At 45.5% G+C, this 23,152-nt stretch overlaps 1 protein-coding gene across 1 annotated transcript in view; it reads right to left on the reverse strand.

The window, feature by feature from the left end:
* The window catches only part of KCNK9 (potassium two pore domain channel subfamily K member 9), a gene marked incomplete at its 5' end in the record, with an annotated part of 125,279 nt that extends 103,173 nt beyond the window's left edge, over window positions 1-22,106 (reverse strand). The window contains one exon of the mRNA XM_083360093.1: window positions 21,449-22,106. Coding sequence (XP_083216219.1) covers window positions 21,449-22,106 — 658 coding nt within the window. The remainder of the gene's footprint in view (window positions 1-21,448) is intronic.
* Between the last annotated feature and the right edge of the window lie 1,046 nt (window positions 22,107-23,152).

A 23,152-nucleotide genomic window follows, 5' to 3' on the forward strand; every position in this document is an offset into this window, starting at 1 on the left:
CTCCATCCATTAGATATCAGAAGGGTGCTATCATGTCACCTCTAGAATTTTTTTTCATTAAACTAGGCGGGATACAAATAAATAAATAAAACCTCAGTTCTGCCTCCTTAAAATTTGCTCCAACTAATTGTGGAGCAACGAAGAAATGCACCCTTGCCACACCAACAATTATGCAAGAAATAATTGTCCAAAGATGGGAAAATTCATTTTTTAAAATCCCATTTATATCCCGCCCTTCTCCAAAGACTCAGGACGGCTTACAATCTAAAGCACAAATCAATGTGCTTAGCAATAGCCTTCATTCTATGTATATGCCTGCTTATTAGGGCTTTCGGGGCCCCCAAGCGGCATTATTACAAAGTCAGCTTATTTGGTATATTCAATAACACCATTTCAATTCTAAGGGGTTCTGCTATATCCGTTCAGTTTGCATTGGCGTAACTAAGAGGAAAATGCTTAATTTCCATTTCACACTTCAGTTCTTTTCTTCTTCTTTTTTTGCCATAGTTACATAAACTTTTTGTTAAGGTTTGGAAGTTTGCCATCCGAAGGTTATACAACATTCAATTGGCTAGAGAACTACTAGCTCGCTGTCTTTTCTAAAACTGCTTGCTTTACTAAGATGATAATGGTATTCTCACCCCCCAAAAAAAAGGATAACTCTTTGTTAGGAGGCATGCTTGCGTTTATCTGCTAATTGGGTGCATAGAAAGAAAAAGATTTGTTGCTACCTTTTTGCTCTAGGTAGTATTGCAGTGGTGCAATGCAAAATGGAACGTATTTTGCATAAGCACTACCTCACCAGAAGACTGAAGTGAAGTGTTAGTACCACTTTGTAAGGCCTTGGTAAGGCCGCACTCGGAATACTGCATCCAGTTTTGGTCACCACGGAATAAAAAAGATGTTGAGACTCTAGAAAGAGTGCAGAGAGCATCAAAAAGATGATTAGGGGGCTGCAATATACAATATATGAAGAATGGTTGCAGGCAGTGCTTTTTTTGTAAAAGAAAAAGGTGCCGGAACTCACACATGTCATACAACCCGCCTTGCCTACCCTACAAGGTTCCATCCAAAAAAAGTGCCGGAACTCCGTTCTGAGTGTTCTATGAGAAAAAAAGCCCTGGTTGCAGGAATTGGGTATGTCTATTTTAAGGCAAAAAGGGACTAGTGGTGACATGAGAGCAGTGTTCCAATATTTGAAGGGCTGCCACAACGAAGAGGGAGTGAACCTATTTTTCTAAAACACCTGAGGGTAGGACTAGATGGAAGATAAGCCAGAACCAATCTAGAAACCAGGAGATATTTCTGAACAGTTAGAACAATCAATCCGTGGAACGACTTGCCTCCGGAAGTTGTAGGTTCTCCAACACTGGAGGCTTTCAAGAAGAGACTGGACAACCATCTGTCTGAAATGGTATAGGGTCTCCTGCTTGAGGAGGGGTTTGGACTAGAAGACCTCCAAGGTCCCCTTCCAAACTTATTGTCCTGATATTCTGCTCCATGGATATCCAAGAGAAGTTGAATCGGAGACACCAGAGAAGCCAACCGTCCTTGCTAAATTTCAACATTGCTTAAAGAAACAATTGAAGGTGCTTCTGAGCTTATGTTTTTGGACCCTAAACTTCCAGTCTTGTAAAAAAATATAAAAAAATAAAAACTTACAAGAACCTGTAATCCTCGCAACATTTTTTTTGGTGAGAGAGAAACGTGGATTGTCCGGGCAATGCGTTATTATGAACAGCTATAGCAGAGCTTTTCAACCTTTTCACCCATTGTACCACTTTTAGGATATGTCAACATCCGAGTACCACCAGTCGCCTAGCAAGGTGTCAAAAACTTGATGACCAAAAAAGAAAAGGAAAAAAGTGATAGACTACAGGTAGTCCTCGACTTACAACAGTTCACTTAGTGACTGTTTGAAGTTACAATGGCACTGAAAAAAGTGCCCCCCAAGCCACAGCCGAGCAAGACACCTGCCTGCCTGCCCGCCCGGCAGCACTCTTCCTCCTGTTTGAGGTTTTCATTGTTGTGAGCATTTCTGTTGAGGATTGACAGGAGGGGTAGGGTGGGGTGGGGTGTTTGGTTTTTATTTCCCCCCCCCCTCTGCTGGGTGGTTGCAGCAGGTTTTGGTCACTTCACATGACCCTGGGACACTGTGATCGTCATAAATATGAATCAGCTGCCAAGCATCTGAATGTAAATCACAAGACCCTGGAGATGCTATGACATTCCAGCTGATCGGCGCTTCTTCAGGGCTCAGCAGAAGCACCAGGATCAGCGCCGAGCTCCAGCTGGAGCCTGGTGCTGATCCTGGCGCCTCCGCTGAGCCCTGACAGCCCTGAAGAAGTGCTGATCCTGGCGCTTCCGCTGAGCCCTGACAGCCCTGCAGCTCCAGCCGTCTCTCGCTCAGGCTTGTGCGGTGCTGCCACCGGTTCAGCTCATTCCCCTCCCCCGCTACCACTTCTCTAGGATGGTTACGTACCACCTGCCAGGTTCCAATGTACCACAGATGGTACCTGTACCACTCATTGAAAAGCCCTGAGCTATAGCTCTGGGCATTCTTTCCTGAGTTGGATCAACAGTAATTATCTCATATTGTACCCTATTAAATCACATTGTACCCTCTCATGATCTTTCATGGATGATATCCTTGGCCACATATTATGCAGTTTTTTCTTCAGCTATTACATCATCCTATCATATTCATCATTGCATCACTTTCCAAGCAAAAGACCCACCTGATTTTGTGTTCAACCTTCTGTAATGCAAAGGAGCTTACTAAATAAATATGCAATCTCAACTTTGATAATAGTCATCTCCTAGGAAGTGATAAAAATAACACCACAACCTGAGGGTTGAAAATATAAACACTATTTTTTCCTGATGGCACAAAAGATCAGGTCCACACATGGAAGGTCCCAATTAAACTGATTTATTGTTAATCACGCAAAGTATTATTACCACTTTATAAAGCCCTAGTAAGACCAACCTGGAATATTGCAGTCAATTTTGGTCACCATATCACAAAAAAGTTGTTGAGAGTTTGGAAAAATTCAGAGAAGAGCAACTAAGATGATCAAAGGCCTGGAGACTAAAACATATGAAGAATGGCTACAGGACTTGGGTTGGCTAGTCTAAAGAAAAGAAGAAATAGGGGAGACATGATAGCAGTACCCCAGTATTTGAGGGGCTGCCACAAGGCAGAAGGGGTCAGCTTGTTCATCAGAGCACCAGAGGGCAGGACGAGAAACAATGGTTGGAAACTGGTCATGGAGAGAAGCAACCTGGAATTAAGGAGAAATTTCCTGACAGTGAGGACAATCAACCAGTGGAACAGGTTGCCTTTAGATGTTGTGGGCACACCATCACTGGAGTCTTTTAAGAAGAGACTAGACATTCACCTGACTGTGATGGTATAGGTTCTCCTGTTTGAGCAGGGGGCTGGACTAGAAGCCCTTCAAGGTCCCAGCTCTATTCTATTCTATTCTATTCTATTCTACTCTACTCTACTCTACTCTACTCTACTCTACTCTACTCTACTCTATTCTATTCTATCACACTAAAAAATTATTCAAATAATGTCTAGCACTATCTTGATGTTAGATAAGGGTCAATAGAATTCAAGGAGGGCTGGACTTAATTTGCTTGTAGCTACATAGAGATTCTAGGCTGATTGCTCTTTTGACTCCACCTCCAGGTTCTGCCACTCCTTTGCCTACATTTCCTGAGATGGAGAACTTTTATTTCCAAAACTATCACCCAAAAATATTACACTTTCCAAAATGGACAAGAGTAGAGGGGAGGGACAATTATCCTGCTATTTGCATTTTGCCTGTGAGAAGATGTTCCTCACTAACCCATCAGAAGAAATTTCAGGCTAATCTACTGCAAACATTTCAGATCAATTCAACTCCTCCTGGCTTTGTCTGGCTTCCTGGCTACTGGGAAGTGTTCCAAAAGATAAGAAAATTGATTGAAAAAGCATTTGAACAGACTGGTTTATCTGCTGGGATGAGAAGACTTGAGAAACTAAAAGGCCGACAACTGAAAAGTAATCCAAAATATCTCATTCTTGAATGGGTGGCTGAGTTGCATTAGGTTTTTTTAAAAAGTTGAGGTACAGGTTGAAAAGCGAAATGTATCAAATTGGATAAGTTGTGTCCCTTTTCTAATGCAGTCTTCCTCAACCAATGCAAGAGGGTTCTTATGCTCTGTGTACGTATTCGTAGTAATAGTTAACAGTAGTAGTAGTGTTCAGGTCATGGTTCTCAGGACTGTCATGACAAGAGTGTGGAATTAATCGCACAGCACTGGTCGTTTTGGTCATGAGACAATTCCTATGAGACAAATTATATGAAAGTTTGTATAGAACATCTCATGAACTGTACAGAGACCTACCCCATCCGTAGTCTTTAAGGGCAAAGAGCTAATGGACGGCACTCCCATGTGGAATTGTAAAAATATATCTTCCAGCCACAAATGTGGAAATTGCTGCTGGTGGTGGGGAAATATCCCTTAGGAGGCAGAGACATTTGACGATCCAATTATAACGGCAGGTAAAAAGAAACTAAAGTTTTTAGGAAAGCTGAAAAGAGCCAGACACAACTGAACAATAGTCAGCTTTCTGTGTTGAATTGATGATGATGGTGTTATTGATTCAGTTGTATCTGGCTCTTGGCAATTCTATGGACCAGGTCTCTCCATGTCTTCTGATCTTGCATTACAACTTTGAGTTGTTTTGTGCTCTGGCTGGTGTCAGCTCTCATAGTGCCCAGTCACCGTGTTCTTTGTCAGCCTGCTTTCCTTTTACCTCTAGCTCTTCCAAACATAATAGCTTCCTCCAAGTGAATATTCCCATGGCCAAAGAAAGTGAGAGGCAGTTTCATGATTTTTGCCTTCCAGTGACACGTCTGGTGTTACACACTCCACTCACTACTTGCTTGTTGACCACCAGGAGCCTTCTTTGGCACCACCGCTCAGAGGAGTCAATTTTCTTCCTGTCTTGCTTTTTTAAGGTCCAACTATCACAGCCATTTGGTTTCCAGGCTGACAACTTCCTAAATGGCACTTAGCGACTTATGTATGGCTTTACGATTTACAGAGTCAGCCTATTGCCCCCAACAATCTAGGTCCTCATTTTTACTGACCTCGGAAAGATGGAAGGCTGAGTTAACCTTGAGCTGGTCACGATCGAACAAAGGACTTCTGCAGTAATCCAACCAGTGATCTCCATCTTTGCAAAAGGGTTCCCGTTTCATGGTGGAACTTTCTCCATCGTGAAAAGAATTAGAATTAAGTATAGAATAGAGCTGGAAATGTATAGTCAAGGCTGTGGTCTTCCCAGTTGCAATGTATGTCTGTGAAAGTTGGACCATAAAAAAGGCTAAGCGCCAAAGAATTGAGGCCTTTGAACTGTGGTGCTGGAGAAGACTCCTGCGAGTCCCTTGGAATGCAAGGCGATCAAATTGGTCAGTCCTAGAGGAGATCAACCTTCACTGCTCCTTAGAAGGCCAGATCCTTAAGTTGAAACTCAAATACTTTGGCCACCTAATGAGAAGGAAGGACTCACTGGAGAAGAGCCTCATGCTGGGAAAGATTGAGGGCAAGAGAAGAAGGGGACGACAGAGAATGAGGTGGCTGGATGGAGTCACTGAAGCAGTAGGCGTGAGCTTAAATGGACTCCAGAAGATGGTAGAGGACAGGAAAGCCTGGAGGAATGTTGTCCATGGGGTTGCGATGGGTCGGACACGATTTCGCAACTAACAACAACAACAACAACAACAACCTTTCTTGCCACTGTTAAATAAATCGCTGTAGTTGTTCAGTTAGCGACCCAGTTGTTCAGTGCATCTGTCTTCCCCATGGACTTTGCGTGTCAGAAGGTCTCAACAGATGGTCCCATGACCCTCGGGACGTTGCAGCCATCATAAATAGGAACCGATCGCCAAGGGTCTAAATTTTGATCACGTGACACTGGGGATGCTGCAATTGTCATTCAGTGTGAAAAACAGTTATAGGTCTTTTTTTTCCAGGGCTGTTGCAACTTTGAACAGTCACCAAATGAACTGCTGTAAGCCGAGGGCTAACTTAGTTAAGCCTGTTGTTTTTCTGTTTCCAGCTCAAAACTTTGGGAAACTGGCACCGATAATCAGCAATAATATTGCGAAAGAACTCTTAAGAGCATTAAAAGGAGACGGGAACCGCTTACAATTCTTTGAGCCCAGGCTGAGCACGTTTGCCTTAGAGCAGGGCGCTTCAAACTTGGCCCTTGGATGACTTGTGGACTTCCACTCCCAGAATTCCTCAGCCAGGCATGCCTGGCTGAGGAATTCTGGGAGTGGAAGTCCACAAGTCATCCAAGGGCCAAGTTTGAAGAGCCCCTTCCTTCGACTATCTATGAAGATTCTCAGCCATCCAGGTCATGGGTGTCCCAGAGGTGCTTTTCCAGGAGGCAACTGGACTTTCTTTGCTTTTCCTTGAAGACCTTTTGCTTCTCATCCAAGAAGCTTCTTCGGTTCTGACTGAATTGCAGAGAATGGAAGGATTTACATTTCTTGCACTCATCTGCTCATTAGCACTCTGTCTGAGAATCATTGAGGCCACTTGGAGGTTTATCTGTGCCCTCTGGGTCCCCTGAATAGTACAAATGGGTGTGGAGCCTTCTTGGAACTCCTGAAAGGACTGTGTTGTACTCTTCAGGTGACCCTGAGGGCACAAGTAAACCTCCAAGTGGCCTCAACGATTCTCAAAAAGAAGGCAAATGACCAGCTGTCTGGAAGGAGTATAAATCCTCCCATTCCACACCATCCGGTCAGAGCTGAAGAAGCTTCCTGGATGACAAGTGAAACAACATCAAGGAAAAAGAAAGAAAGTCCAGGTGCTTCTTGAAAACTCACCTTTGGGATTTGCCTTCGACAGCTGCTGGAGGCTGCTGATGGCTCAGTCAATCATTGGGGCCAGTTCAGTATCAGATTGCTGTCTATGAGAACACTTAAACTCCTTGTCCTTCTCTAAATTTACCAGCCTCTAAATCAAAACTGATGACACTTCCCTATTCATCATTCTATTCCCTTTGGGGATAAGCAAAGCAGAGAAATAGAGAGCGGGAGGGGGGAAAAGCAATTAAAGGCAGGAGATAAGAAGAAAAAGAAAGGAAAACTAACAATCACTACAACTTGCATCAGGACTGTACACCATCTCTCTTGGTGTTTTTCCGTTCCCGTCAACCATCCTGACCTTCAGCATATCCACACATCGTTTTGTACCAAGTCAGTGGTAGATACTAGGCTGTTGTGATTCAGGGTCAGCCTGTGGGTTCGGCAGTTGGGTCGGACGACTCAGAGGAGGAGGAGGAGGGGGGTGTTGAAGAGCTTGCTGAGGGGATAGGACAGCTTGATGAGAGCCCCTAGCCAGGCCCCTCTCATCTGGTCACAATGCAGACCCAGCTGTGTGAGCCTGACAGCGTGGATGAAGATGACCCACAGCTGGCCCTGTTCAAGGACGCCCGACGCAGGAGGCAGTCAGTCAGGAGTAAACAGAGGAAGGCAATGGGGCACCTCGGAAGGAGGCAGAGAGAAGCCACGCCCTGAACTGTATTTAAGGGGAATGTGTGGGAGGGCTGGTTTGCTGAAGGCAACTGCTTGGATAGTTCCTGTTTCATAGCTCCTGTTTTTATGGTTGGTGTCTTGTCTTGCTCTGTTTTATGTGAATAAATTTGGCAGGCTTTATTCCAGCCTCTTGCCGTTTGTAAAGGGGTTGTCCCTGCTTTTGCTGCAGGGCCGGTAGCAGGCTGGTACAGAACATAGGCATGGAGAAGAGACCACATGCCCCATACTTTCTTTTGAACCGACAACATTGGATTTAAACTCAAAGGCACTCACAGCTTTTCCACCCATTGCTCAGTACAGTTTCTTTGCATTCTCCACCCAAGCTTTCAAAAAATATTCAGGGATTACTGGGATTCCGAGTCTGGCTAATAGGGGATGCGGTGGCATACAGGCTTTTTTTTATTGAAAAGTTTTACAGTACATATTTTGAATACAAAACCCCTCCCCTCCCCCTCCCCTCTCCCCAAACCTCCCCAACTCTCCCCTCCCCTCCCCTCCCCCCCTCCCCGACTTCCCAGAGCAAAATACAGGGTATAAAAATACAAACAAACATACTAATCTACAATATGCAAACAACAATAAAATATTAAATTCTATCGCACTTTAACTCTTAATAAAATAACTACAAGCTAATTATACATCATATAAATCCGCTACTTATTCAAATGCTAAGTGAAACTTTTCAGTCCCATATTTATTCTGGATATAATCAATCCATCTTCTCCACTCCACAATGTATCTCTGCTGCGATTGGTCTTTCAAATACGCTGAGATCTTTGCCATTTCCGCCATTCTTCTATAGTCGGCAGTGGCATACAGGCTTAAGGATGCTGGAAATGCCAGCCAGAAGTGGCCTGCACTCCAGGGGTTTGAGACCAGCTCTTGAGACGGAGGGAGCTCCCGTCACTCGATCCCTAGCTCCTGCCCAACCAGCAATTTAAAAGCATGCCATATTGTGAGCAGATAAATGGGTACCACTTCGGTGGGGAAAATATAGCTGTGTTCATTTGTGCAGAGGGCGGAAGCTGGTGCTGGATTTGACCAGAGGTGAGGCATTGTGATACGAGGCAAAGCAAAACCAGCGAAGGAGCCTGATCGAGCCAGCAATTTAAGTGCCACAGATAGTGGTGGGATTCAAATATGTGAACAACAGGTTCTCTGCATGGATGCCGCTTTCAGAAGTCTGTTCTGGGCCTGGGCCTCCGAGGCCCAGAACAGACTTCTGGAAGCAGCATCCACTGACTTCTGGCAAGCCATTCTGGGCCTGGGAGGCCTCGTCCAGGCCTCCAAGGCCCAAAACATACTTCCAGAAGCGGCGTCCGGACTTCTGAAAATGGTATCCACGCATCCATTCTTGGCCTGGGAGGCTTCCTCTGAGGCCCAGAAACGGACTTCCGGAAGCAGCGTCTGGACTTCTGGAAGTGGCATCCACGCACTTCTGGTGGGCTATTCTGGGCTTTGCGAAAAAGGGCTAGGGCTTCAGTGGGCACCATCCAGTGATAGTATTCAGCCGGTTTGCCAAAGTCAACAAAAAAATTAGCTACCGAACCATGTGAACTGGCTGAATCCCACCACTAGCCACAGGTCAGCTGATGTAAAGCTAGTTGGTCCTCCATGGTGCATCAAGGATAGGCATGCAAGCACTGAATAGAGTCAACTAGAAATCTAGGCTGTCAGGATTGCATTTGTGTGCTTAGCATGTGTAAATTTCCCTGGCACTGTATTTCATACGCTAAATAAATAAGTCTGGCTAATAATTCCAAAAAGTCCGATGATTTTGATGGTAGGAATATATTTTGACAGTACTGTTTGCTCACTTCAAAATGGAGAGAGGGACAAACAGATAAATTTTAATTGCATCTATAAGTAGTTTCGTGTCAACGCCACTTCCAAAATTCTCTTTATCCCCCGGTAGCAAAACTGGATTTTGTGGGCATTTATAAGCCCGCAGATGTCGCAATCAAAATAAATTATGGAAATTGCAAAATTAAGCAGTCCAAATTGGCAGTCTCTAACCTTAGGAAATTTAGGGGCTGGCTGCTTTGAGCCCTAGCATGCATAATGGCATAATTTACTTATTATACCTTTGCCTGATACTGTATTTTTCCATTAGCGAATAAGCACTCAATGCAGCAGATAAATAAATAAATGTTTTTTTAAAAAAAAATCGTGGAGGCATAATTAACAAAGGACTTCATTAAACAGATCTGAATACCTTTTTCTGACAGCAGAGAGGAAGGGAGGCACTAAAATTGCCAGGAAGTGAAAGAGCCAGTGGTTTTTCTCATATGGGACCAACAAGGCCTTTTTCTGTAAAGGACAAGTCCTGTCCTTGACTTAAAACAATTCTTTTAGTGACTTTTTCACATTACAACAAGACTGAAAAAAGTGATTTAAAAAAGTGATGGCCCTCACCTGACATGAGCCACACCTGGCCCCTCACAAGATCCATCAAGACACTCACCTGACGTGAGCCACACCTGGCCCTTCACAAGATCCATCACAAGACACTCACCTGATGTGAGCCACACCTGGCCCTTCACAAGATCCATCACAAGACACTCACCTGATGTGAGCCACACCTGGCCCTTCACAAGATCCATCACAAGACACTCACCTGATGTGAGCCACACCTGGCCCTTCACAAGATCCATCACAAGACACTCACCTGATGTGAGCCACACCTGGCCCCTCACAAGATCCATCACAAGACACTCACCTGATGTGAGCCACACCTGGCCCTTCACAAGATCCATCACAAGACACTCACCTGATGTGAGCCACACCTGGCCCTTCACAAGATCCATCACAAGACACTCACCTGATTTGAGCCACACCTGGCCCCTCACAAGATCCATCACAAGACACTCACCTGACATGAGCCACACCTGGCCCCTCACAAGACCATCACCTGACCATCCACTTTCCCATCACAAGACCTACTGACCACACGAAGCCAGGAGAGTACCGACAGAGGCATCCTCTAAACTTCACTGAAGATGTTACCTAGCCTGGTAATGAAATGTTCAGGAACCAACCCACAAGCTTGCAGAACGAACCTCCATCCTCATCCTACACCTGAGCTGCAGATATTTACCGCTACTGCAAAGGAGTTCTGGGTTGGGAGACCTGTGAAAGAACCATCTTAAGAAGGAGAGAGTGTTTGTTTTTCTCTATGGGTCTTCCCTGAACCACGAATGGTTCTGCAGGACTCATTGTAGAACAGAGGTCCCCAACCTTTTGGGCACCAGGGACCGGTTCCATGGAGAGAGAGGTTTTATGCAGACCAGAGAGTGCGTGATTTTGTGTGCTGCCTGCATCCCACGGATGGGGCTTTGCTTGTTTGTGCGGACCGTTTGCTGGCATGCTGCGGCCTGGCACTGGTCCGTGGACCAGGGGTTGGAGACCCCTGTCCTAGACAATCAAGCATCCTCTCTGCAAGCCTTTTCAGGAATGATCCTCCTAAGAATATCTTTTACAGAGAGCAATGGAGAAAGAGGAGTCGGACTGCCTAGTATCAACAAGATCCACTGTGGTACTTTTCACAGTTACCCTTACAGCAGGGCAGCATAATAGAGTACCTAGGCTGCATTAACAGAGGGATACAATCAAGATTATTATCCACTTTATAATTCCACACTTGGAGTACTGCATTCAGATTTGGTGGCCACAATGTAAAAAAAAAATGTCGAGTCTCTAGAACAGAGTTCCCCAACCTTTCCGTCTTGGCGGCCCAGAGGGGAAGAAGGGGGGAAAGAGGGGATGGTTTTGAGGGAGGGGCAAGTGTGAATGCATGCACGCACACGCATGAGTAACCTGTTGCTCGCACAAGTGAGTCCCAAGCACCTGTGCCCTTCATGCGAGTGGGGCCGAGAGCACTTGCATCACTTACGCAAGTGAGGCCCCCAGTCTGTGACCCTCCTGTGAGTGGGGCCACAAGCACCCACTACAGTCACATGAGTGGGGCCGTGCACGTGCATGCCAGCACACCAGCCAGCCATTCATGCAGCCCAGTTGCGAATAGGCCACAGAGCAGTAGTGGTCCACTTCCCACAAGCCGGGGACCCCATTCTAGAAAGAGTGCAGAGAAGAGCAGCAGAAATGATCAGAGAACTGGAGGATAAAACAGATAAAGAATGGTTGCAAGAACCACCACCACCCTCTTGCTCAACCTGCCTAGAAGACCCCCATCCAACTCTGTTATTCTGTTCTGTTCAATACCATGGTTACCCACCAGTCTGATAGATGAGCAGGATGCCATGCTGAGGGTAGTGAAGTGTAGAGAGAAAGTGATCCCTATTAATCTAGTCAATCTGGGGTGGAGAGGATCTTTTTGAAACTGCAACATGGCTGATCCCAGACTGTGAACTGGCCTTAGAATGGAAGCAATGATGGGATTCAGATATGTGAACCACCGGTTCTGCGGGTGTGGATGCCACTTCCAGAAGGCAGGACAAGAAGGCATGGATGGAAACTAACCAAGGAGAGAAGCAACCTGGAACTAAGGAGAAACTTCCTGACAGAACAATTAACCGGTGGAACAACCTGCCTCCAGAAGTGGTGAATGCTCCAACACTGGAGGTTTTTAAGAAGAGACTGGACAGCCATTGGTCTGAAATGGTATAAGGTTTCCTGCCTGAGCAGGGGGTTGGACTAGATGACCTCCAAGGTCCCTTCCAACTTTATTATTATTACTAAGATATTCTCCAAAGCACCAGAGGGCAGGACAAGAAGCAACGGATGGAAACAAATCAAGGAGAGAAGCAACCTAGAACTAAGGAGAAACTTCCTGACAGTCAGAACAATTAACCAGTGGAACAACCTGCTTCCAGAAGCTGTGAATGCTCCAACACTGGAGGTTTTTCAGAAGAGACTGGACAGCCATTTGCCTGAAATGGTAGAGGGTTTCCTGCCTGCCTGAGCAGGGGGTTGGAAAAGATGATCTCCAAGGTCCCTTCCAACATGATGATGGTGGTGATGATGATGATGATTTATTTTTTATTTATTTTTATTTTAATTCCATTTATATCCCGCCCTTCTCCGAAGACTCAGGGCGGCTTACAAGCTTAGCAGTAGCCTTCATTCTATGTATATGCCTGCTTGTTAGGGCTTTCACACACACACCCAAGCGGCATTATTACAAAGTCAGCTTAATTGCCCCCAACAATCTGGGTCCTCATTTTACCTACCTCGGAAGGATGGAAGGCTGAGTCAACCTTGAGCCTGGTGGGATGCGAACCTGCAATAATTGCAGGCAGCTGGTGTTACTTAAGGAGGCATTAGCCCACTGCTCCACCAAGGCTCTTGATGATGATGATGATGATGATGATGATGATGATGATGATGTCCATTCTGGGTCTGGGCAACAAAAAATTAGCTACTGGTTCTGCCAAACTGGTGCGAACTGGCTGAATCCCACCACGGAGGGAAGAAGGGAAGGAAGGAATTGATTTACCCAATACCACCAAGTCCTTCTTTCATGTTCTCCAAAGACAGTGGCACTGTTACACTTCACACAGTAGATGTGTTTATACAACAGCGCTTATACAACACATCGAATCTGATTTCCAAATGGACACCATTCCTGCATTTCCATCGAAAGTGATCCTTAAACTAGTCAAGCAGACTGGGCCTTTTTGTACATTAGGCTAAGTCAGGGGGGGGGGGAAAAAACAGTCACTGAAACAGTCAAACTGAAGCCTAATCAGGTTTGGCACGTGTGCCAGTGCATCGGCTTGCATTATGAATGGTTTGGTTCAATGTCTGTGCAACATGCAACTTGAGGACCTGACCATCAATATACTGTCAGCGGCGGTGACCTGTTTTGGGTACATGTGTGTTTCCAAGCCACACATGCCTTGTTTTAATAGCAACCAGATTTTTAGGTGTCAACTCCATTGAGGGAAATTATTAATCACTTTGGAATTAAGAATATGGAAAATAAAGGCTTAATATGCACTTCTTCCTGACAATGTTATGTGACTGACTTTTTTTGTGGAAGGATTTTCCTTCCTTCCTTTCTTTCTTCCTTCCTTCCTTCCTTGCTTCCTTGCTTCCTTCCTTTCTTCCTTCCTCCCTCCCTCCCTCTCTCCCTCCCTCCCTCCCTCCCTCCCTCCCTCCCTCTTTTCTTTCTTCCTTTTCTTTTTTTCTTCCCTCCCTCCATTCCTTCCTTCTTTTCTTTCTCCCCCTCCCTCCCTCCTTCCCTCCTTCCTTCCGCCTCCCTCCCTCCCTCCCTCCCTCTCCTTCCTTCCTTCCTTTCTACCTAACATAAACTTAAAACAAAGGTCAATCATATCCACCGATCGATCCCTTTAGATCCACCAGAAGAGGCTTCAGGTCTGATCTATTACAGCAGACATGTCAAACACAAGGCCCGGGGGCCGGATCCGGCCCGCGAAGTGGTTTCATGTGGCCCGCGAAGCCACCCTGGAAACAGTGAGGGAACGGCCCCCACTGCCTTGGCCCTGGCCCAGAGACCCTCCTTCTGCCAGAGACCCCCAGATCTGTCCCACTCCTGCCCAGGCCCCCATAGGCACCCTTGATGCGAACGATGTAGAGCTGGCCACGCCCACCCAATAGGCCATACACACTCTATCCACGCCCACCCAGTAGGCCACACCCACCCTGGCCATACCCACCCAGCCCCTTGAGGGCAACCGCAATGCTGATGCGGCCCTCAATGAAATTGAGTTTGACACCCCTGTATTACAGAATGTCATCTGATGGGACCGATGGGGGCATCTCTATGAAACATCTTTCCTCCCCCCCCAATGTGTTTGTCCCCAAAGTGATTTTGTCACCACACTTGGAGATCCAGATATATAACAAGGTTGTGTGAGGTCCATGGTGGCGAACCTATGGCACGCGTGCCGCAGGTGGCACGCAGAGCCCTCTCTGTGGGCACGCACGCCATCGCCCCAGTCCTAGGCCTTCGGCTGGGTTTTATAAAACCTTTTTGCTTTAGGTCTTCGCCGCCGTGTGCAAAAAAAATAAAAGGTTCAATCAATCAATCAATTTCAACTTCTCGCGGGGAAAAAAAAGATCTCACAAAGTTGGAATTGATTGATTGAACTTTTTAGTCCCACCCAGTCTGCCGTTACCACTGCAGCCACGCCCACCGATAAATATTACCGATCATTTGTTGATTATGGTTACAGGCTACTATACCATCATTTGGAAATTCTTTGGTGCCACCCTATGAAATCCTGAGGACAGCTTATTCACTGTCCTATGGATTTCCTTCCTTCCTAAATCTGGATCCAACTTATTAGAAGCAGAAGATAAAAATCCACAGCAGCGTGCAGCGGTAAAATAGCCACAGCCTACCATTTTCTTAGTTAAAATGCATAACAAAAGTTATCAGACTTATGACCACATCCTCATATCATCATATCCGGGACATTATATCCTGGACATAAACTCTTTCAACTCCTCCCGTCACGACACTGCTGTAGGGCATTGCATGCCAAAACAACTAAACACAAAAGGGGTTTTTCCCTTGTGCCATCACTCTGCTGAACCCCTAATTCTCACAGTGCTATCCTATGCCTAAGGATATTTAGCCATGTAGTAGGGCTGTATTATTATTATCCTTCTGATCTTTCTTACTACCGTCTCCTATTTGGTATCTTACATTACTTTGTTGTTTGTATGTACACAGAGACAAATTCCTTGTGTGTCCAATCACACTTTGCCAATAAAGAATATTTCTTCCCATCCCATCCCATCCCATTCCATATTCTATTCTATTCTATTCTATTCTATTCTATTCTATTCTATTCTATTCTATTCTATTCTATTGTCAAGAAGATAATAGGCGGTATCCTCAATACTTCCTCAATTAGGATCATTCAAAGTTCCTGGACAATCACTAAATGAACTTAGTTGCCAACACAAGGCCAGAACAGTGGACACTACTTGCCTAACCCTCATTTCCATCAGGGTATCATTTTGGCAAACAAGGCCAAAACAGACCAGGTTTGTTCCAGGAGGCCATGATACAAACTCAGCTCCTTTATACTAGTATCACAATGTCACTAGCAGGTATGTAAGGGGAAGAGTTGGCAATGCAAATTTACAATGAGTAGTTTGTCTCAAACACACAGACACACACATCCATGATGGCCTGTGATCATGGACATCCGTAGGAGGAGAAACGAAAAGATTTGCGTAACATTGTCCTACAAACGCTGGGACGTATATATTTTTTCAGATGGAGAGATGGAAGTATGTAATTACAGAACGTGCAAGTTCTTATTTTGGCATCAACATTGGTTGCAGCAGATGTCAGTCTGGGACATCTTACAGATTAAACCCTGTTGGATACTGGGCTTGTAGGCTGAGAAGCAGTGACTGGGTTCAAATCTCGTTCTAGGTCACTGGGAGTCAGGCAGCATTTAAATTTAATTAATCATTATGAATAAGTAGAGTTTATTGACTAAACCATCACTGGGTGCATCCACACCTTATGTTAACTCATGCTTACAACTATGTTTTACAAATCATACCAGGGTTTAGGGCAATGAATGAACCATCTCAGGAGTTAAACATAAAGAATCTTCAAATTACACAAGGATAAAATATGTTTTCTTCACCAAGCTTTCATTTCAGACCTTGATCCATAACTGATCACAAAATTGAACAATAATTTGTAAGAAGGTCGTCCTATCAATAACGGCATTTGGTCACAGTTATTTCTTATTGATTTATTTGCCTTCCCTCAATTCTCTACTGTGTCTATTTTTTAGCTTGAAACTTTACTTTTATGGTTTGGTTCAAGAAAAAAAATCAGTATCTAGAAATAAATGTTAATAACCAAACTATAAAAAGAATTATCAAATTTAGACAGTAGCTGAGAGGAATTGAGACAATTTTAATTCTAGATGTTCAAATGTTTTAAACCAATAGAAAATTCTAAAAGCTTTAACCATTTCAGAGTCAAGTGTCAATTTATCATCCAGAGACGTTAATCTTTGAAACACTATTATTATTTCCATTTCCTTCCTTTCTCCTCCCAATCTTTAATAAGAATCAGATCTAGAAAATATAACTAGATGTATTCATGGATGATGCAAATTATAGTTGCAACAAAAATTCTAGTACCCCAACACAGCGAAATCTTTTCTCATTATGCCACAAAATGTGTTGTTTTTTTATTCTGAATTCTACTCAGGTGACTTCTCAACAGAAAAACTGTGAGCAAACAATGTCTTCAAGGTGAGTTTAAAAATAGAAACTTTTTAAAAAAAAAATAAAAAAACCCAACACCACTCAACCAAAGCAGCATCCCTCATGTCAACAACCAGTTTTTTCAACTTTAAAAAAAATTCTAAAGTCAAAAAAGAACGAAAGAAAAATGTATGTGAATGAGGGACAGAAATCAACAATTAAAGAGAAAAGCCTAATCTGTCTCACTTCGTCTGAGAAAGGACTTCATTCACACGGCAGTAAATGAAACAAAAGATCTAGCACATACATTCACACAGCTTAGCTAGTTGGTTCGCGTCAGTTAGTCGGTAAGTCCTGAAAACCTATCCCATTTCATCAGTTTTATGCCTCAGGGTACATCGGGAACCTGGGTGTTGTTCCAACAGTCATGGACTGTGAATTGCCTGAATTCTGTGGGGCTGAAATTAAATCATGATTAATTTGCCATTGATTTTGATATGTTCCACAGGGAACTAATTCCATGATGAAGATTAACGCATCCTTGGCCAACAAAGAAGTTATGTACTGATTTAGGGCAGAATGATGTGACACACCACCATGTGATCAGTTTTGGTCACCATGAGTAAAAAAGATGTTGAGATTCTAGAAAGAGTACAGAGAAGAGGAACAAAGATGATCAGAGGGCCAGAGACTAAAACATATGACGAACGGTTGCAGGAATTGGGTATCTCTACTCTAGTGAAAATAAGGACTAGGGATGACACAATTGAAGTCTTTCAATATTTCAGAGGTGGCCATAAAGAAGAGAGGGTCAAGCTATTATCCAAAATGCCTGACAAGAAGCCTAAGCAGCAGGTTGGACTAGAAGACCTCCAAGGTCTCTTCCACTTCTGTTATTCTATTATATTCTAATGCTCAAGACTTGTATTGACTGGTCAAGTCTGTTCTGTTATCACAGGAATATTCAGACAGTTCATGAGCCTGGACGGTCAGAAAAGCAAACTGTTGCTTCCTAAGAACCATTATACATAGCAATGCTACCTTGATTTGGAAGGCAAAAGCCATTGGGAACTCTTTCTATCAAGGTTTGGTGTTTCTATGTCCTTCATAACATCTAGTCACCAAGGGACCTTCTCTCTCCTATTATCAACCAGTCAAATCTGAGAGAGTTGGGATGCTCCATTTTACAGCTCTAAAGCATTGGCATCCTAGAGAATTTAGAAGGCCTGTCTTCTCCACAGCGATGCCTCTTCTTTGGAAGAGCATCCCTTCCGAGTCCTTGATCTTGCTGGGATTTTGGCTCTTCCAACAGGCCTTGCAATAGAATGCAGTGACCTAGTATTTGGTAGAGCACCTAAAATTCCTTAGTCAGATAGATGGATGGATGGATGGATAGATGGATGAAAGAGAGAGAAATGGAGGGAGAGAGAAACAGAAAGAGAAAGACAGAAAGAAAGAGAAAGAGAGAAGAGAGAGAGAGAGAGATTTATAGCCACCTATCTCAGGAAATAATTAGGTGACTCACAATGGACGGATGGATGGGAGAATGAAAGAGAGAGAAAGGGAGGGAGGGAGAGAGAGAGAGAGAAAGAAAGAGAAAAAAGAGAGAAAGAGAGAGAGAAAGAGAAAGAGAGAGATATATATTTATAGCCACCTATCTCAGGAAATAATTAGGTGACTCACAATGGACGGATGGATGGGAGAATGAAAGAGAGAGAAAGGGAGGGAGGGAGTGAGAGAGAGAGAGAAAGAAAGAGAAAAAAGAGAGAAAGAGAGAGAGAAAGAGAAAGAGAAAGAGAGAGATATATATTTATAGCCACCTATCTCAGGAAATAATTAGGTGACTCACAATGGATGGATGGATGGATGGATGGGAGAAAAAGAGAGAGAAAGAAAGGGAGGGAGAGAGAGAGATTTTAATAGCCACCCATCTCAGTAAATAATTGCACTACTCACAATGGATGGATCGATAGATGGATCCCTTTTTATAACCCTGTGATCCATATCTGGGGTAGAGTTGGGGCAACTGAATGGAGCTGAGCATTTATAGCCAGTTGCCCTTCCTGACACCTATGCCAAGTTCACAGCAGATTTTTTTTTCTTTGCATCCTAGGAGAGAAACATCTGCTCCTACCTATGATTGAACCCTCAACCTTCTGACTGGAGGCAAGTATTTTCACCACTAGGTCACCACCATGCCGCTCAATAGATAAATAAAGAATGGAATTCCATTGTTGGATTCTGTATTGTGTATAGAAAATTCTTGTTTTTATTATACTGGTTTTCCACATTACTTTTCTGCAACGAAGGACTACAAATTCCACACTGAGCAAGAGAACAACGTACTTCCAGTCATTGTTTAATGTTTTATAGGTTTCAACTATATTTCCTTTCAGGATCTAGAATTGCCTGCAGGAGCTGCCTTTGCTATGAATTGCCTTAAGTTCCCAACCACTGAAGCTTTTAAAAACCTACAGTTAGATGTTGGATGTGTAGGTACACAGTATTTTATTCCAACTTTTAATGGAGCATGGCCAGCTCATGGCATCCAGGATTACATAAAATCTTGGCCACTTTTGTTGATTTTGGTGGTTAACAAAATGAGAAAATCCTAGCTACGTTCCAGAGGCGCAGAAGCTAAGCATTTACATCTCCTACTAAAATGAACAGCTCAGAAATGTTGAGGGCAGCAAACTTCCACCACTGCCTCTCTCTACACAAACGATTTCCCCCTCATTGTTCAACTTTTGTCCTTATTATCTGCATTATTAACTTAATAGCTAACCCAAATGAAAACAAAATACTTGGGGTTGCTGTAGCACATAGACACTCTAAAAGGGCCACTAAGTAGAATTAATGGAAAAATTAAAACATCATAAAAAAGAAGCAGCTAGAATGCTTTTTAAAACATTATGTTCCTAGCCTCTCCGCTAATAAACATGTGTTAAGACCGGTCCTAAATCATTCAGACAGCGAATTCACAGGGAAGCTTCATTATAAGATAAGAAAGAGACCAATGTGTAAGAACAAAGGGAACCGACGCATACATGTGATAAAACTTTGTTTCCCAAATGAAGACACCAGTTACAGAAGTGTGTTGGATCATCTGTCCAGTTAGCGATCCGTTGCCGCAGGTTAAGAACATCAAAACCTAATCCTAAGGAAAGTGGCAGCTGTGTTGTTTGTCTTGCTGACAATTCTAATGAAGATGAAGCAGCGGCCTTTCTTCAGAAAATGGGCAGCCTTTTCATGTACGAATGACCCCGTGGGTGCAACGAGACCAAACAGTCCCATGATAATTTCCATCGTGATTAATCACGCAACTCTATTTGCTCACGTCCTGCCCGCTAGAATCCAACCAAGGCATAAATTAACCAGTAATATTTTGGGACTGCCACAGGTAGAGATGTCCTAAGAAGACACATCCATCACTTTTTAAACATACGCATCTCGTAACGGAGCAACTGCAAAAATGGTTAGAGAGGGCACCCCACCACTTCGATATTTTTCTGCATTTTTTGGCCAACTTCTTTTTAACCAGGAGTTTCAGACTGACGGGATTGATAGACCAACCTTGACTTTAAATTGAGGAAGGAAAGTTTCTCTGGAGCCAACTGCCAATTCTACTGCACCAAAAACAGTTTAGGTCTTTGTCCAACTGTTGAAAAAGCAATACTCCCAATGTTGTTATATTGCTTGACGGCTGGCTATTTCCTTTTTTTCAGAAGAGGTGGTAGAAGATGGGAGCCCATAACTAGGATAGTCATAAGGACTTTCTAGACAATTCACCTCCTTCCCTAAGTAAACAATCAGAAGGAGCAGTTAAAAATATAATACTGAGTTCTTTGTACCCCAACATAACCCTTCAACTCAGATGCAACATCTTCCAAACTGTCCATTTGTAAAGATTCCTATTTGCCCCATTAAAGTGATTTTATAATAGTCTAGGAACAGCCATGGAAGTTTGCAAATCGTTTCCCTAGGACACGATCGAGCTTAAACAAAAAGCTTGCAGCTCAAATCCTTCCACAAGTCCATGGCTGAGTCTGACAAATAATTCCCAGGGCTCGTTCATTCGTAGGAGAGCGGGCCTAATTGTTTTGAAAAGTTGCTGTGCTGGCATTCTTCTCGAAAAAGTATTTTTGTATCAGGGATCCAAGCCAATGAATAATGCCAGAAGCATTTCCTTGCACCTCCACAGTATTTCTGAGGAAACTTGCTCATGATTTGTGCTGCTTCCCAGACATGGGTGTGGAGAGATAGAGAAGCAACAGTTAATTTCCTCCAAAAGCTCTCCAGTCACTGTTTTAACTCCCAACCTAGCTCTTTGCAATGGAGAAAACTTTTCCTAGGAATACGGGCAAGTGGGAAAGACTCAAGCATACGTTTGGGAAATTGAAATTTTAAAGAAAGGGGAAGACCCTTGACGGTAACTCCAGATCTTCAAGGAAGGGTGAAACTTCAGCCTCACACCCAATGTTCTCCTTGCCTTGTCTTCTCACAACCCTACAGTCGTCCCACCCTTCATCTTAGCTTGAGGCATCTCTCCCTTCTTATTCCACCTGTCAATCGCTCAGATAAGAGGCTTGGCCTCCTTCACCCCCCCAAGCCATCGCCCCCCTCCCGCCCCCCCCCTCCACTCCCACCAGCCACCGAGAAGGGGACTGACTTACCGATGGTGGTGATGACTGTAATGGCAAAGTAGAAAGAGCCGGCGAATTTCCACTGGACGCCGGCCCGGTGGGGTTCCGACTGCATGATGATCTCCTCCAGCTGTTGGTAATCGTCGCTGGTAATGTTGTACTTCCCTTTCAGCCGAGTCTCCTCGGCTTTCAGCTGCTCCTCCTCGCGCAGCTCGTGCTCCGACTCCAGGGCGTCGAAGACGGCCGCCCCCACCAGCAGGTAAGTGAAGGTGCAGACGATCAGCGAGAGAGTCCGCACGTTCTGCCTCTTCATGGCCGCCAGGAAGGGCCCGCGGAGGGGACCATGTCCCCCCCTGGCCGCCCGCGGATCCGACAGGGTGGCCCCGAGGCAGCCGCCCCGCCAGGCGAGCAACGCGGGGCGGCGGCGGAGGCGGAGGAGGCGGCGGCGGCGTGCGGTAGGGCTCCCTGCCCGCGGCGGCTGTCCTTGGTGCTGAATCGGCGGCGGCTGTCCTTGGTGCTGAATCGGCGGCGGCGGCGGCAGCGGCGACTGCTCTCCGCCTGCGTGGTCGGCTTCCTGGGAGGCGGAGAGGCAGAGGAGGCTGCTGGAGCGTCTGGTCAGCGGAAGGCGCAGCCGGCAAACCCTGCGCAAGAGCTGCGCCAAGCAAGCCGTCCCGGCGCGCAGGGCCATCAACGGCGGGCGCCTCTGCTCAACAAGCCAGCTTGGAGCCGTCGAAGAGGGGAAGGGAGGCTCTCCGGGCCCGCGTGGCCTCCAGCCCGAGCTACGCTTTCTTTCTCTCGCTCGGCCCCGCCAGACGCCCACTCTTGGCAAACTCCCGGCCCCCGTCGAGCCGCTGGCGCGGAGAACTCCCGGGTTCTACGTCTTCTCTCTCTCTCTCTCTCTCTCTCTCTCTCTCTCTCTCTCTCTCTCTCTCTCTCTCTCTCTCTCTCTCTCTCTCTCTCTCTCTCTCCCTCCCTCCCTCCCTCCCTCTCTCTCTCCCCCTCTCCCTCCCTCTCTCTCTCTCCCTCTCCCTCTTTCGCTCTCTTTCTTTCCCTCTCCCTCTCCCTCTCCCTCTCTCTCTTCTCTTCGCTTCTCTTCCCTGGGGGGGGGGGGGGCGCTGCCTTTCCGAAGCTTGGTTACTCCCGGGCAGCTCTTAAGCCCCGGGAGGGGTGGAAGGATGCGGAGGTCCCATCAGAGGGGCTTAAATGAGGTATGCCCGGGAGGGGTGGTGGGGGCGCAGAGGGGAGAGGAGCCCCATTCGAAAGACGGCCGAGAGGCACGCCTCTTCCAACCCGGGCAGGGCTGGTCTGTCTCTGCAGAAGCGGCCGGCGGGTGGGCAGAGGTGCCCAGTCCAGTGGTGATTTTCTCGGAGGAGGCTTCCCCGGCATCGGCCAAGCTATTGGAGCTCAGAGGGGACGGAGAGAGAACTTCCAGGAAGGGAGAGAGCGACTGACCACAGCTTGCAAAGCCCGAGTCTGCCTTAGATCCTCCTCCTCCTCCTCTTCCTCCTCCTCCAATCCCCCCCCGAAAAAGTGTAGGGGAAAATGAGATGCAAATGTGCGCCAGGCAGGAGCAGCAGGAGCCAGCGATCAACCCACGGTAAAGGCCACCCCGGGGCAGCTGCTATGCCCGAGGTGTCTTGCGCGCAAAGCCTTGGAGAAGCTGGGCGTCCCTCTACAGGCCGGGAAGCTCCGCTTGAGCCTAACCTCCTGAATCCCAGGTCGGGCCGGGCCTGG

This window comes from Vipera ursinii (assembly GCF_947247035.1).
Source record: "Vipera ursinii genome assembly, chromosome: 3".
NCBI lineage: Eukaryota > Metazoa > Chordata > Lepidosauria > Squamata > Viperidae > Vipera > Vipera ursinii.